This window comes from Talaromyces proteolyticus (assembly GCF_021365285.1).
Source record: "Talaromyces proteolyticus strain PMI_201 chromosome Unknown BGW36scaffold_15, whole genome shotgun sequence".
Taxonomy (NCBI): Eukaryota; Fungi; Ascomycota; class Eurotiomycetes; order Eurotiales; family Trichocomaceae; genus Talaromyces; species Talaromyces proteolyticus.
The window spans coordinates 465,801-481,175 of NW_025764291.1; the positions used below are offsets into that span (position 1 = coordinate 465,801).

General features: G+C 46.1%; 6 protein-coding genes across 6 annotated transcripts; 3 read left to right on the forward strand and 3 right to left on the reverse strand.

The window, feature by feature from the left end:
- Nucleotides 1-423: 423 nt before the first annotated feature.
- BGW36DRAFT_433446 (major facilitator superfamily domain-containing protein) lies at nt 424-1,970 on the reverse strand (the record flags this gene model as incomplete). The annotated part of the gene is made up of 7 exons (XM_046221275.1): nt 424-579; nt 662-738; nt 788-1,053; nt 1,125-1,468; nt 1,515-1,611; nt 1,660-1,670; nt 1,728-1,970. 7 exons carry the CDS (start codon nt 1,968-1,970, stop codon nt 424-426), a joined length of 1,194 nt encoding a protein of 397 aa, XP_046065800.1.
- A 1,240-nt stretch (nt 1,971-3,210) lies between these two features.
- Nucleotides 3,211-4,944, forward strand: BGW36DRAFT_365215 (putative isoamylase; the record flags this gene model as incomplete). The annotated part of the gene is made up of 1 exon (XM_046214627.1): nt 3,211-4,944. One exon carries the CDS (start codon nt 3,211-3,213, stop codon nt 4,942-4,944), a length of 1,734 nt encoding a protein of 577 aa, XP_046065801.1.
- Nucleotides 4,945-5,082: 138 nt separating this feature from the next.
- Nucleotides 5,083-7,576, reverse strand: BGW36DRAFT_71290 (fungal-specific transcription factor domain-containing protein). The gene is made up of 7 exons (XM_046222533.1): nt 6,983-7,576; nt 6,581-6,930; nt 6,472-6,511; nt 6,301-6,419; nt 5,913-6,247; nt 5,671-5,865; nt 5,083-5,599 (listed from the first exon to the last, which is right to left on the reverse strand). The coding sequence occupies exons 1-7, from the start codon at nt 7,415-7,417 to the stop codon at nt 5,211-5,213; spliced, it is 1,863 nt and encodes a 620-aa protein (XP_046065802.1). The 5' UTR covers nt 7,418-7,576; the 3' UTR covers nt 5,083-5,210.
- A 623-nt stretch (nt 7,577-8,199) lies between these two features.
- On the forward strand, nt 8,200-9,801 carry BGW36DRAFT_365217 (putative sugar transporter; the record flags this gene model as incomplete). The annotated part of the gene is made up of 1 exon (XM_046214628.1): nt 8,200-9,801. The coding sequence occupies one exon, from the start codon at nt 8,200-8,202 to the stop codon at nt 9,799-9,801; it is 1,602 nt and encodes a 533-aa protein (XP_046065803.1).
- A 988-nt stretch (nt 9,802-10,789) lies between these two features.
- On the forward strand, nt 10,790-12,500 carry BGW36DRAFT_308226 (putative extracellular phytase; the record flags this gene model as incomplete). The annotated part of the gene is made up of 3 exons (XM_046212318.1): nt 10,790-11,399; nt 11,454-11,583; nt 11,639-12,500. 3 exons carry the CDS (start codon nt 10,790-10,792, stop codon nt 12,498-12,500), a joined length of 1,602 nt encoding a protein of 533 aa, XP_046065804.1.
- Nucleotides 12,501-12,644: 144 nt separating this feature from the next.
- On the reverse strand, nt 12,645-14,906 carry BGW36DRAFT_401817 (uncharacterized protein; the record flags this gene model as incomplete). The annotated part of the gene is made up of 5 exons (XM_046218789.1): nt 12,645-13,551; nt 13,603-14,067; nt 14,112-14,590; nt 14,636-14,797; nt 14,850-14,906. The coding sequence occupies 5 exons, from the start codon at nt 14,904-14,906 to the stop codon at nt 12,645-12,647; spliced, it is 2,070 nt and encodes a 689-aa protein (XP_046065805.1).
- Nucleotides 14,907-15,375: the final 469 nt, after the last annotated feature.

The following is a 15,375-nucleotide window of genomic DNA, read 5'->3' on the forward strand; positions in this document are numbered from 1 at the left end:
TCCCCGTGCCCGGTAGTAAATACCACGGCAGCTATAGCCCAGGTCCAACGCTGCCGTCACATTAGCCAACTGCCCTCAACCTCGAGCAGAACTCACATTATGACTTGCCTAAGAAGGACTTTATGAGTAGCGAATTTCAGTTCGGGAAGTAGTTGTAGGCTTCGTGTATATTCAGTTTTAATTCAGCTAAAATAATACACTCTTAAACTACAGTTGGATGCTATATGGTCAACTTGGATTTAAGAGGGCTATGTTTTACTGCCATATTTATATATCAATACGGCTTGAAAAATCAGCCTACTATGTACATTTTACACATAAGTTTTGGCCTCGAGGTACACTAGACAAATTACACCACGACTTACGTTCAGAGTGCAACACTACATGATACAGTTCAATTACCACCTAGTTTCCCATAATAGACTAATGGTTTTCCATCTTGTATTTCCTTGGCCCTAAATAGAACTGTTGCAGAGCCGTTGGAAGAATGGCGAATATAACCATAAGCGCTGAGCAGAGCGCAGCACTACCACGAAGTCCAATGGAGCCAAACATGTATGGGAACCAGAAAGGACCAATCTTTATAAACGTAGTAAGTTAGCATAGTACTCCTGATAAATTTTCTTGTACCATCTTTCGCCGGAGAAAGTTAACAACTTACAAATGACCAGATCTGTCTAACAAGGATAATTGAAACGCCAACTCCACCAGAATCTACCAGGTTCCTGTCAACAGCATCTCCATCCTGTCAGCTAGTCGCCCATTTCTTAATGATGTAATGACTCACATGTGAACAGAGAAGTCGTCTGCATCTGGTTCCCTGCTGCGCAAATTGCTAGTCCGATAACTGGGGCGACAGTCCATTGATTCGGAGTCGCATTGTCCAAAGTGACAAGAAATACAACAAAACCAACAATACACAAAATGTACGCTGGATAAGCAAACCACAGACGATTTTCTGGAACAGGTGTTTGATGATGGGGGTTGCTGCGTAGACGACGGTTGCGGATATAGTCACTGAAAGGACCGCTCAGCTGCTCCCCTATTACTCCTCTATTGAGTGTTAGACTTCAAACAGAATAATGTGACAAGTTCTGTCTTCAGATTATAGATTCATGACTTACCCAATAATGTTACCGATAAAGTTGAGACCAATCTGTTCTGCATTCAACCCAAACTTCACACCTAATAGCGCTGGAATCTCGACACAGATCAGGACGCTACAGAATCCGAAGATGACGCTATGTGCAAGTGTCGAAATTGAAACGGAGAGTCTCGCAAGGAGTCTCAAAGGAACGAAAAATTGAGAGACTTTCACAGGCATGGAATCCGGGATCTTCTCAAACGAGAGATATTTTTTACGGAAGGTGTGTTTTGGTGCTGCCACAACTCCATTGTTACTAGTACGTCGGACATATTTGGTCTCTGGGGAGAAGAACAGATATCCAAGGAATTGAACACCATTTGTCTGAGATCTTTAGACAGTAGAATAGATTTTTCTAGGATGTACTCACAGCGGAAAAGATCCAAAATATCCAGCGGCATCCGACCCTTGTAGCAACAAATCCCATCACCAGCGGCCCTACTGGATTTCCAAGAGTGACCATCAAGCTATTCAAATGTCAGTAATTGCACGAAACTGTTATAATAAGAACGCACGTCCAGATCCCCTAATAAATGTCAGTATGATACCGATCTAGTATACTTATGTGGGCAACAGGGCTTACGATCTTAAATCCTCTCTCTCTCGCGAAAAACAATTCCACAACCACAGCCGTGCCTAGTGCGCCGGCAGGGGCATTAAAAACAGGTTGAAAGACCCGCGCAACCATCAATGTACCATAGCTTGTAGATCGAGCACATCCTATATTAGCGACCATAGAGAGAAAGGTTGACACAAGCCAAACTGGACGCCGGCCATAACGCTCGGCAAGGGGAGCCCAGAACAGAGGAGTAAGCCCAAGAAGCATGATCTAAGGCAAGGCTAAAAGTTGGTGATTGCACTAAAGAAGTCCAGTTATAATCCTACCTGAACGGAGACAGTGTAGCTGGCTGTAGCTGCTCAGAAAGGACTCAAGACTAGCCAGGCCCTGAGATAGTCTGCTATCTTTTATACAATGATAAGGCTCATAGGTAACGTGCCACCTACAATGATAGTAATATCATCCTTCAAAATTTCAAGACTCAGAACCGCGCAACTCCCAGTTCATTAAACAGCGGCACAATGATACAGACGTTAACTGGCATGGCATTCCTGTTCAAAACATAATCACGGCACTCAGACCTTGTGCTCCGTTCCAGACGTTGGTCGTAGAAAAGTATCTAGTTTACACTCAATCCCTCTTACTGAACACTGGATTCAATCAAAGGGCCCCTGGCATCATTAAAATCAATTAGTAGGTGATATATTTCACTTATATTTATACCTATTAATTCGGTAGCCTAAGTCAATTAAGGCACATTATATGCCTTCGCTACAGCATAAATCGATATGATTTTTTTAAATTCCAAATCTCGAAGCACTGCCTCAATCAAGGCCACATTTAGGGGACTTCTTTGGCATCTTCTTGTTGAGTGGGAGGTTTATAAAGTCCAAGCGACGCGTTGTTTTAAGGTGGCCAAATTTGGGGGTGGCCAAGTACCCCGACGCTAGTCTTACGTACTAGTATAGGGGTATAGGGGCCTTTAAGTCTACCTAGCGTGCATATTTCATAGCGAGGATTTACGACACTAACTAATTCTCAGTCAAAATAATAGCCACTACCGTCTTCCGTACGGTGTATGTTGTTCGAGTAGTACCAGGTACTCCTCGTACCGTATACAATATAGTGGCAGTCGCCTGCGCCCGGTAGAATAAAATATAAGATAGACTCTCCATTTACCAGATGTGTATAAGAAATGTGATGTCTGTGGAGTATTACACGGCTACATTGCTATGACTTGGGCATTGCGGAAAGAGTTCGGCATTGGTGTTCGTAGGTCGTCCCCGCATTAACAGAAATATTTCCGCTTCTCCGAATCCGAAAAGCTGATGATGATAAAAGCGGAAGTTATTATTAATGCTAGTGAATAATTATAATGTATGACTCCCTCCACGTTATTATATAGCCTAAATAAGATTTTTTTTTCTCTTTTCGTTTGTGTTTTTTGAGTGTTCCGTGCTTCAAGTGACTCCGTTTTCTCTGCTGGCGCTTCTTTGTCTACCACAGTATGGGCTTGTCAACTATCGTATCCAAACCAAACCAAAGGACGTGGTGGAAGGATGCAGCGATTTACCAAATTTGGCCAGCGAGCTTTAAAGACTCCAACGCCGATGGTCTTGGTGATATTCAAGGCGTAATCGACAGCCTCGACCATATCTGCAGCCTCGGTGTTGATGCAATATGGCTATCTCCTATTTTTGAAAGTCCCCAAGTTGACTTGGGATATGATATTTCAAATTATGAAAGGATACATGAACCATATGGGACAATATCTGACGTTGAAACCCTTATTCGCGAATGTCATAACCGAGGGCTACGGGTATTGTTCGATCTTGTTATTAATCATACTTCAGACCAGCATGCATGGTTTAAAGAATCCCGGTCGTCAAATTCCAGCGAGAAACGTAACTGGTATATATGGCGTCCTCCAAAGTATGAGGACGGGCAACGCAGACCTCCGAATAACTGGCAGTCCTTTTTCGGGGGCAGTGCATGGGCATGGGATGACACAAGACAAGAATATTATCTCCATTTGTTCGCGGAAAACCAACCAGACGTCAATTGGAATTGCCGAGAGCTTCGCACGGCACTTTATCAGAGCGCTATAGTATTCTGGCTGGACAAAGGAATTGACGGTTTTCGGATAGATGCTATGGGTGTTTGGAGTAAAGATCAATCATTTCCAGATGCACCCGAAACAGATCCATGCGCGCCTTTCAATCACCAGCCCCAGACATTGGAAATTCTTCATGAGATAAATAGCATTCTATCGCGGTACGGTGATATCATGACGGTAGGGGAATTTGGCAGCCTGGACGATACGTCGATCGCATTGAAATACGTTAGCGCTCATGAAAATCGGGTGGGGATGGGCTTTCAGTTCGAAAGCGCGTGTATAGGCTACTCCCTAAGCTCCTTCGACGTCAAGCCATTCACCCTTCTCGACTTCAAGAAGCCTTTTGCTAAATGGCAGCAATTCATTCTTGGTAATGATGGATGGACTACCATGTTTCTGGAAAATCATGATGTCGCACGATCTGTCTCCCGTTTCACATCAGATCATCCCAACTTCCGAGTTGCCGCTGCCAAAATGCTGGCAATGATGCATGTCACAGCCACAGGCACATTATTCTTATATCAAGGCCAAGAAATCGGTATGACAAACATTCCTGCTCACTGGCCTATCGAGGAATACAAAGACATCTCAACCCAACGCTACTGGAACTCCATGACAACAGCAACAAGTGGTTCTGAAACCGACCAATTATCAGGTCGCCGGAAGCTGGCAATGGCTAACATCCTCAAAGTGGCTCGTGACCATTCCCGGACACCTGTACAGTGGAACAACTCTCCGCATGCCGGGTTTACTACAAGCCCAAGTGGCCCATGGATGCGAGTAAATGATAACTTTGTTGACATCAATATCTCCCAACAGAATCAAGACACGGACAGCGTGCTATGCTATTGGAGAAAGTTGATTGCACTACGGAGAGAATATATTGATCTTTTCGCTCATGGCGCATTTCGATATGTCGACGAGGCTAACTCTGAGATAATGAGTTATGTAAAGACATTCGACAAGCAATCTGCATTAGCTGTATTAAATTTTACAGCCATGGACCGGGTATATAGAGTACCTGAGGATTTTCGTACGATGCACTTACACAAGACGAATTATTCAGATGTGCGAGAAGGTATACTCCAGCCATTTGAGTGTCGTTTATACGTAAATGCGTCATGATCTGGCCACTTAAAAGGTGATATCATAAGAATTGGGGTCTCATTAATCCCAGCATTCGAGAGAAGCTGAAAAAGTTCCGATTTACTGTTTGACATATAGTTGGTAGATAGATATACAAAACAGATTGTAATACATACGTATTATTCAATCAAAACGACGATACTATACATGATAACCACTAACACCCACAACTACTAACAGTCCTGAACCTTCATCTGGTAGTTGCTGCACTGATTTTCGCATGTCGCTATACATTTATTGCATAATTAGAACATTTCTGCATCATTTTCCCATTCAGCCGATAATAATGAAAGCCAATCCACACTCGGTTGCTCTCGACCAGAGTTGATATGATCATATACCCAGGAATCCACTGATATTTGAGGCGTTGAAGTAATTGGTTTGGGCACAACCCCGGATGATACTGATGCTGAATTGTGTTCGGTCAGGCACTGATTGAGGTTTGCGGAGCTGGCGAGTAGATCGAGTCGGATCAATGCATGTTTCGTAACACCAAAACCTGGTAGGTGAGCACGTAGAAGGGTTCGGTACTTTGATAACTTATTTATCCAGTAATCATTCTCTCCATCCAAGATGGAGTGAAGGAACATGAATATCATAAAGCTGCCCGCCATTGCGAAGTTGATTTGGGATACTATGTTTGTCGTGAGACCATGAGATACGAAGAGAAAGACCTCCAGTGATGCCTGATTGACCCTGACTTACCTGCCAACCAAAACGCTGACCTACGAGCTACGGACAGCACCTCTAGAAGATGTACCACTGACGATGCAATCTCCATTCCACGCTGGCGGAGTTTGGAAGCAAAGTCTACTGTCTGAGCCTCGAGATGAAAGACAATCCGCACACATGCACGATAGAGAGCTATTTGCACGGCGTAGAAGGCAAGCTCAAGTGACCCTATAATCTCGTTAGACACCGTCGAGGAGAGGGGGACGGAAACAGACCCGTTGGATCTGGGAAGAGTTTTTCTCCTATTAATGGGTCCAGATGACTGGTGCGCCATGTTTCTAGTTTAGCTTCAAATTCGGCACACGAAATCTCAAGCTGTTCTAATCCAATGACTGGGTGCACATGAATTGCTTTCACCGTATAGAAGGCACCAAGAATATTAGATAATATGACACTCAATTCCGTCATTGCAATGAACACTTTAGCTGGGGCCTGATTATCGGGAGTAGGAATTTCCGAGCCTTCAGCTGCAAAGTCCGACAGCTTTAGCATGGCTACATTGGCATCGTTATCGTGAAGATGTGAGGGTCGCCCAAGAGCGAATGCCGTCCTAAAATGTCTTAGCTCGATTGAACAGAGTTTGAAAATGAGAATGACACTTGCCATTTATCTTCATTGAAAGTTCCCCACCAGAGTCGTCTCCGCCTCCTCTTTTCCGAGACTGAGATATCCCAATGTTCCGGATCAACATTCAATCCCAGGTCGTGGCCAATGCCAACCAGCTAGTAAATCTCAGTATTAGTAACGTACAAGGTATCCAGTGTGAAGACTTACACTTCCAACCTCAGAACTCATCCCAGGCATAGTGGGTGCTCTGAAACATATCTCAGAGGTTAGCGTTCTGAGATGTATTTTACAATTTAAATTATAAGGACTAGCTCACCGAATGAGGGAGGCGTGCCGTTGGGCAAATAGTAGAGCAGCTTCCACCGTTTCTAGCTGTGCAGTGTGGGTTTCAATAGGAAGGGCTTGTTTATTGAAATCGGTGAAAAGCCACGGATCAACACTTTGGGCAGGGGGATGATAAGGCTGAGCCAAACAGTAAATGGAAACCATCAGTGTTGGTTGGTTAGAAATGGTAAGAGGAGTCTGCGGGCCAAGCACGGGGAATGATTTGTGAACGACGTCAAAGTAAGCATTGATCAAAGCCTCACGATATGGCTCGATCACGGCTTCAATCTTGTTCTGCGGATAGTACGTTGGACTTGCGTCCAGATGTTCGGCTGGAAACCCCTTGACTGCGGTCAGTGTGAAAGATCAATTTCGATGATTGATGAAAGGTTACCGAAAAGTGAATCGGATAGTGGGAATTTTTGCTGACTCTCTGCCATGCCCAGTGGATAACGCCATCCCGAACAGCACCCTCTTGCGAGCGATGTAGCAAAATAAACGGGTCGTAGTCACCACTTGGCCCAACATATTGGAAAATATGCTCTGAGACCCTCCTTGTAGATGAAGGTATAGTGGTGTTTACATTGAAGTGATCCCTACTAGGTGAAGGATTTAGCGCTGATGCTTTGAAGGTACGAGTCTTCTCCGAAGCGTCTCTTTTCTTTTCTGCAATTGGCTCGACAACGCAGTCCAGACCACGCCTACTGCACAAGGCGCAGGCCGAGTTCCCTTCACGGACGCAGCAAACCCGTCTTTGGCGACATGCCGAACAGGGCTTTTGCCTTTTGGAGCGATAAGGTCGTCCCACTACAGGGGCATGAGCAAGCATGACGAATTGTCTATGATTTGTTTTGAAGCGGATATGCTAATAAAAACAATAATAATAGAGTTGGTTTCCACCTCACATAAGGAACAAACTTGCATATCCTAAGTAGCGGAGGTCTCCATTGGGGTGGTAATGACAGTTACACGGTTTGTTGGGTCCGCTTATCTCGGTGGCAAGAAATTGCCGGCAGTATTTAAACTTTCAAACTTGAAGAATAAAATACTCAGAGCACCTGGCTAAGGCGGTCAGTGAGGCGGTAGAATGGTCTTCTTGTTTTGAGATAAGATTAGGTCTAATTACTAATGATAACAGTCATAATTCCAATAATTCTAGCATCTATATAGATCATCTAATTCATTCAAAACTTTTTCACGAAGCTCGAAACAATCTTTAATCGTGACAAAAATATAACTTTATATATGGATGAATAATGTAAATATACTAAAAGATATTAATTATGGTTGCGTACATGATATAGACGTTCACCAATGCCGAAACGATACTTCCTTATTACATCCGTCGAGTTCGCCATTGGTATACACTTTTAAAGTTCGCCAATGCGGAAATCGTTCGGCTGCCGGGAAGTCACGTGTGTTATATATTGAGTGAATATTAGAGTTTCTGATAACGCAGATAAAGCACTATGGGTTGGATACATGTATGATATTTATGATGATATATATGATGGCAGATCTTGCCTCCATAGGGCAATGTCAAGCATTCACTTCCTGTGGACTTGTATCATACTTATCAGCATTTGACGGGGATATACCGAAGAGAAAGCCATGGATCCGGAAATGGAGTTGATGTCTTCGAAATCGGGGACGACAGTGAAGAAGTCTTTAGAGTTACCAGCAAAACGTGACTTTATCGATCAGGCCCGACATGCTACGGTTGATGAACATGAGATGACTCTTGGCCAAGCTTTCAAGAGATACCCAAAAGCAATATTCTGGTCTATTTTTCTCTCGACTGCTGTTATTATGGAAGGATACGATGCCGATTTGATATATAGTTTCTTTGGCCTGCCCTCCTTTGTGGAAAGATATGGTAGCCTTCAACCGGACGGCACACTCTCTGTTTCTGCACCATGGCAAAGTGCGTTAGGGCAAGGGATAATGATTGGACAATTCTTCGGTTTATTTGTGACTGGCTGGCTCACTGATTCATACGGATTCAAAAAGACAATCGGAGGAGCTTGTATTGTTATCTCTGCCTTCATATTTGTCCTCTTTTTCGCCCCTAATATTGGCACGCTGTTGGCAGGAGAAATCCTTCTCGGGCTTCCTCTTGGTGTCTTCCTCACTTTAACAACCGTTTATGCCACTGAGATCTCTCCTCTCGCCCTGAGGCCATATCTCACAACCTACGTCAACATCTGTTGGAGTATTGGAAAGTTTTTGGCAAGTGCAGTTCTCAAGGGATATGTTAACGATACAACCTCATGGTCTTATCGGGTTCCCTTTGCCGTTCAATGGATGTGGCCTCCCATCATTATGATCGCGGCTCTCTTCGCCCCGGAGTCTCCATGGTGGCTCGTTCGCCAAGATCGACCTGAGGATGCCCGGCGCTCTCTTCAACGCCTTTCGACAAACGCCAGCGCAGAGGACCTGGACAACATGCTAGCCGCGATGGTTCTCACTAACCAGCATGAAAAGACTGTTGAGAATGGTACGTCGTACTTGGACTGCTTCAAAGGCTCTAATTTACGACGAACCGAGATTGCCTGCATGGCACAAACCATGCAACCGCTTGTTGGCTTTTCACTAGTATTATACTCAACTTATTTCTTCCAACTTAATGGCATCAGTGCGAGTGATGCTTTTAGTCTGAGTCTTGGTCAGAACGGCGTTGCCTTGGTCGCTGGAGTTGCAATTTGGTTTCTCTTTTCCAGTGTCGGTCGTCGAACGATATATCTATGGGGCCTTGCAGGTTGTGTTGTAGTCGAATTTACGATTGGAGGACTTGGGGTTCCAGAACCGACAAAAGCCACGTCGTGGTCAACGGGGAGCCTGATCCTAGTATTCTATGCTATCTATTCGCTCTCAATTGGTCCTATGTCCTACATTCTCGGTTTCGAGGTTTCATCAACTCGTCTTCGCAGCAAGACGGCAGTTCTTGGTCGGAACGCTTATCACCTTGGATCAGTATTCAATAACACGCTGACAACGTACATGATAAATTCAACGGCGTGGAATTGGCGTGGCAAGACAGCATTTTTTTGGGGAGGATTTTCCCTTCTTCTCTGGGTTTGGGTCTATTTCCGATTGCCAGAGGTCAAGGATCGGTCATTTGCAGAATTGGATATATTATTTGAGTCTGGAGTCTCCGCCAGGGATTTCAAGAAGACGTCTGTGGAAGCATTTGCTGAAGACAATCATGTATAGCTAATGTAATCCACCACCTACGTCGATCGTCGATCGTCAATCGTCAATTCGCTCTAAGCGCGTTGACTATGCTGATTTAAGGTATCGGTTGGCGATCACATCAGCAATATATTTTATCAAATTAATTAAAACTCAAGGATTCAGAAAAAATAATTATGTATGGTAATATTTATGTGGTCAGTGTTTGACAGTTTATTGTAAATTGTTGAAAATAGACCGCAATTGCCGCCGTTAGGTAGGAATTGAGTGACCAGTTTTATTAAAACACTTGGGAATTTTCCTGATCCCCGTTCAGGCTATAAAGAAATTACCAGCTGACCTACTTGAAGCCCCAACAGGAGTCCAGCGGAAGCGTAATTGGACTTTACTCACGAAGCTTTAGATTATTCTTAGCTCATTTTCCCCGTGTAGACACCCTCCAACGAGCAAAACAGGATACCCCTAGGTGATTAATCAAGTCTCTTGTTTAGAGTGAGAGACCCCTTTTTCTCGTGGAAATCTAATCAGGTGGGGAAAGATAACTGTTGTCCAATCAGAACTGGATTTATTTTGGGATCGCCGTTGACGTCACTTCTGCCAACCCTAAGTCTGTTTAAGGCAGGTGAGCACGTGTCCGTGCCTCAATCAAAATATTTACTCTTGGTCTCAGTCTCTTCTTTTTAAACGCAGTGGCATATCAATTTCTCTTAGCGTATTGTATCCTCCCTATCTGCCAATCATGCTTAGCATTGCGTTATATTTGGGCTTCAGCAGAGGGGAGATTCCGAGATAACCAACACTGTTGGTCCAACAGCGGCAGGCTGAATGGGGTTATGGGGCCGGTTACATTGATATCGGCACTAATTTATTTCGATTTCGTTCAGCTGCAGCAATCAATTCCCTCTTCTCCTCGCGTGTTTCTATTATTCATTCACCTGCGTCGATTTCGGTTTACTCGTACGCCAATTGATATATTATATAGGCAATTGAAAAAAAAAGGCGGGAGAAAATGAAGGCAGTCAACGTCGCCTTCTTGGCCTCGGTGCTCGCGCCGTCCAGCGTCATTGCCGGCAGCCAGACCAGAGATCAGCCATCACCTGGTCCCACCGGCTCAACATACCCGACTGGCTTCGACATGACGACAAGCTGGGGTAATCTGAGCCCATACAAACCAGCCACAGCCTTTGGCGGCTTCGGTCTACCGCAAGGCGTTCCAAAAGGCTGCGAACTGTCACAGGTCCATGTACTGCATCGACATGCGCAGCGATACCCGACAAACTTCGGTGATGGCGCCGTCATGCATGATTTTGCGTACAAAGTCGGCAATTATACCGCCAAACACAAGAACTCCCCTGTCGGCACCGGGCCGCTTGAGTTTCTGAACCATTGGCAGTATAGCATGGGAACCGACTTGCTTTTAGTCAACGGTGCTGCTACGGAGGCTACCTCTGGCGCCTGGTTTTGGAGTAAATACGGCAACCTGCTGTACCGTGCGCCGCCGGGCGTGCCATCGTATACCCCGGATTTGAATACCTATCCTAATGGCACGGCTCGGCCGACGCCAGTCTTTCGTACCACCTCCCAAGCCCGTATCCTCGAGAGTGCACGATGGTGGTTGAGTTCGTTTTACCCCTTTTCTCCTCTGCTGAATGCTCACTGACCAATACACGCAGGTGGGTTTTTTGGAAACGCCGGAGCCAACAGCTCTTACGACCTATACGACTTGGTCATTATCCCCGAAGTTGAGCCCTTCAACAACACCCTGGCCTCGTACGACGCATGTCCCGGGGACGAATCAGAGGGGTAAGTAGCCATCCTCTCCCAATCCCCTCCCCAAACCCCTCACTGACCACCCCAGTGACAAATCCGACCTCATTTTCGGCGCAAAATACACGCAAGCTGCGCTGAAACGCCTATCAGCGCACCTCCCCAAAGGCTTTAACCTGACGGCTCTAGACGTCTATGGCATGCAGAATTTGTGCGCGTACGAATACGCGCTTTTTTCCGGCTCGGCGTTCTGCAGCCTCTTCACCGAGGAGGAATGGTCGGCGTTTGAATACATGCTCGACATTCAGTACTATGGCGACTACGGGTTCGGGTCGCCTACGGGTCGTGCGCATGGTGTTGGCTATGTGCAGGAACTCGCAGCGCGGTTGGAGAATACTCTAATATACTCGAGCGACACTAGTATCAATTACACATACGATGACAACACTAAACAGTTCCCTCTTGGCCAGCCATTCTACATGGACATGTCGCACGACGATACCATCGTCGGCGTGACCACAGCGCTAGGCTTGGACTACTTCAAATTCAGCGACCATGGTCTTCCAGCCAACGTATCCTCGCCGCCAGCGAGTCGAAACTTTCGATTGAATAAAATGACGCCGTTTGGCGCACGCTTTGTGTCGGAGGTCTGGACGTGTCCGGCCAATGACTCGTCGGTTTTCACAGATCTGACGCCGGTTATCTACAAGAATCCGGATTTGTCGGAGGCGAAGGGCACGGCGAGGTACATTCGGTTCGTGTTGAACGATGCGCCGGTGCCAGTGGATGGGATCAAGGCTTGTGAGAACGCGGTGAATGGGTTTTGTGCCGTCAAGGATTTTCTGAAGGATGTACCGCACATGGTTAAGGAGTCGGACTATCAGAGGGCTTGTTTTGCGAATTATACGGTTTCTGGGCAGGTTGGGAATGGCCAGCCGCCTAGCGAGGAATAGTGTTGAAAGTTGTAGTTGGGTATCACGATTGTGGGTGGCTGTATTTGTCATGTCTAAATATTGAATATGAAATCGAACATATGTTACAGATGTTATTATGGAGTAATCAAACCGTATTTTAAAGGAGATTATGCTTTATGTCAGTCAAGCCCGATCCCGCAGTGCTTGTATTTGCGCAACTCGATACTCCGTTTCCCAACCCAACTCCGTCCGCATCTCTCGTATCAGCTCGACAACCTTCCGGCGCGCTTCCGGTCGATCGTCGCATTGACCGACCACAAACAACGGCTGAAGCATATACGTTTGAGTAGCGGCATGCGGCTTTGCAGACGCAATCCCGGCGATTTCGCGCACGCAGCCGTCGACTTCTTTGGTGACTTCTCGGTAGCCTAGGAGGCGGTCACGCGGGGTGCTTTGAGCATCATGAGGGCGGTTCAGAAGCAGGATTATGCGTGCGAAATTGTAGTGTGCGATTGTTGAGGCGTGAGATGAGGTGCTGAACACTAATTCGGGGAAAGGGGCGGCGGGTGACGAAGACGACAAGTCGCGGGGATTTTCAAGGATCAGGTATGGCTGGAACGAGTCTGGAAGAGCAGAGCGCCAGCTGTCAACCTCCTGCGTCAAGCGACGCCATGTGGCGGTCAAGCCGCTGGATTGCGGGATAGGGGCGTCGAATGAAATGTCTGGTGGTGTTGTGGACTGCATGACTGCTTGTTGCATTTCTTTGAATTCTGCGATAAAGTTCATGAGTTGTAGCATGAGAAAGGTCAGGCTGTGAGAAAAAGTTTCGTCTCGGTGTGAGGGTATTGTACGATCGATCATCTCCAGTTGCAGCTTTCCATTGTTATCAATGTGCAGCCCTATGGCTCGAAATAGATCCAGATTAGACGGGTCGATGCGTGGTCGTCTTCGGTTTACATATGATGCGAGGTAGTCAAAGCATGCAAGGGTCCAGAAAGAGGCACGCACTGCATGGGATATCACGGGGCGAGGCTGCTGGTTAGGTAGTAAGATGGAGCATTCTAACAGGACCTGAACGCCAAGCAATCGACTTTTCACAGTCAGTAAAGTTGCATTGCGTGAAAGCTTAGGTGGTACTCACGCTTCCCAATCAGGGCCCTGAGCATCAAGAATGTCATACGCTGTTAGTAACACGGCACCGCACAAAATATCGTCCCAATTCACTAACGTGGCAGTCGAAATAACCGGTTGTCTCTTATCCGTTCTTGTTATATCAAGTCCTAGGATATGACATAGTATCTGAATAGGAGAGGCCGAGACATCAATCTGTTGGAGATCGACGTTTCCCGTGATCGTCTGCATCAAGTACGATATTGATTGAAAGTAGTAATTACTGGCCTTGAAAGACCAATCAACTCCGGCCGTATTTGGATAAGTTTGTGTAATTGCTGGATTGACATTCAAGCCAGTCGATGGCTTGATGCCATTGATTCGGCCTAGATGCTTTGCAGAGACTGCTGAAATTGCGTGCTGTATGAATGGGACATGTCGTGCTCTGCTTGGACAGTATAGTGTGAAGAACCTCTCAGAGTCGTGTAAATCAAACCTTTGATCGTCAATAAATATTACGTACCACGGGTTCAAACATACCAAGGTCCAATGCACTCAGCATAGTGCCTGGTGAGAAAAGTCACTTCTCTTTCGCTGTTCATCATTAGTTCTGAGTAAAAACTGTTCATCTCGTTTCCACTTTGAGAAGACACCAGCGGCGTAGTCGATTGTGGAAGAAGATCTGGTACTAGATTCATATTCCATTGAAAATCGAAAGCATTCTCGTATGGCATCGGATTGTTGATTATGTTTGTATGGTTTAGTTGGTTGGTAGAACTTAGAGAATCCTGCACAGCACTACTGGAACCTCCAGGGTAATTTGAGCCTAGTTGAGAAATTATTTGAGGCTCGTTGGGCCCAGGTTGATTGCTATTCATATCGCGAGGCGTTGTGTCATGTTCCTCGGTTGCGGAGCCGAACCCTGTTGCCGTCTGAACCAATGGGTTTGGAGCCAGGCTGCTTATCGCAGCATCTTCGTCTGTCACTTCATTCGAACTTCCCAGACTTTCATATGCCTCCTATAGAGTTAGCTACTGGTCGTCGATGTGTTTGCTTAGACTCACCGCAGCTCTATTCGATGACTGTCTGGCCACGCCTCTACGATATGGCGTATATCGGCGACGCACAGTTGCGCCTTCGTCAATGAACTTTCGATCCTGAGAGTAGCCAGGGCAATCGATTCCCGCAGCAGCGCACTTTTGACAGCCTGGGCGGGTTTCGTCACACTTGTAGAATTAGAGATGTTTGTTACCACGGCATGCAGGTGGAAGAGCTTACTTTGATGTGGCGTTTTTTACACTGATCGCATGCTTTGTTTGACGGAACGCCAGGCATGGTTCTGGATTGTCCGATTGGTGACGATTTCCGCAAATTTCTGCTTTCGCTTTCTACTTTTTCTGTTTCCTGCTTTTCTACCTTTTCTGCTGTTGGCGCGGACACATTCACTCGGTGTGATTTCGCGACGTGCGGGATCTACACTCGCATCCTATCCCTCCCAGTGGTCCGAAGTGCGCCACACTTTATGATAACCACACCTTCCGGGCATGCAAAACGTTACTCCATTGTCGACGTACTGTATGTATCACTCGAGTATGCCGTGTTAGCGAAATGGCTCGTTGATGGAAGGATCATGATTACATCAAGATCAGCTTTCGTTTAACGTTGGGGATCACGGTGTCGGACTGTTGGCTTGGCATTCATTCCCGGGCCGTTGCTCAGGATGGGTCGGCTCGGCTCTTCTCCGGCATCTGGACCCAGCGCACAATCATCATCATCATCATCATCATCATCATCATCAACAACA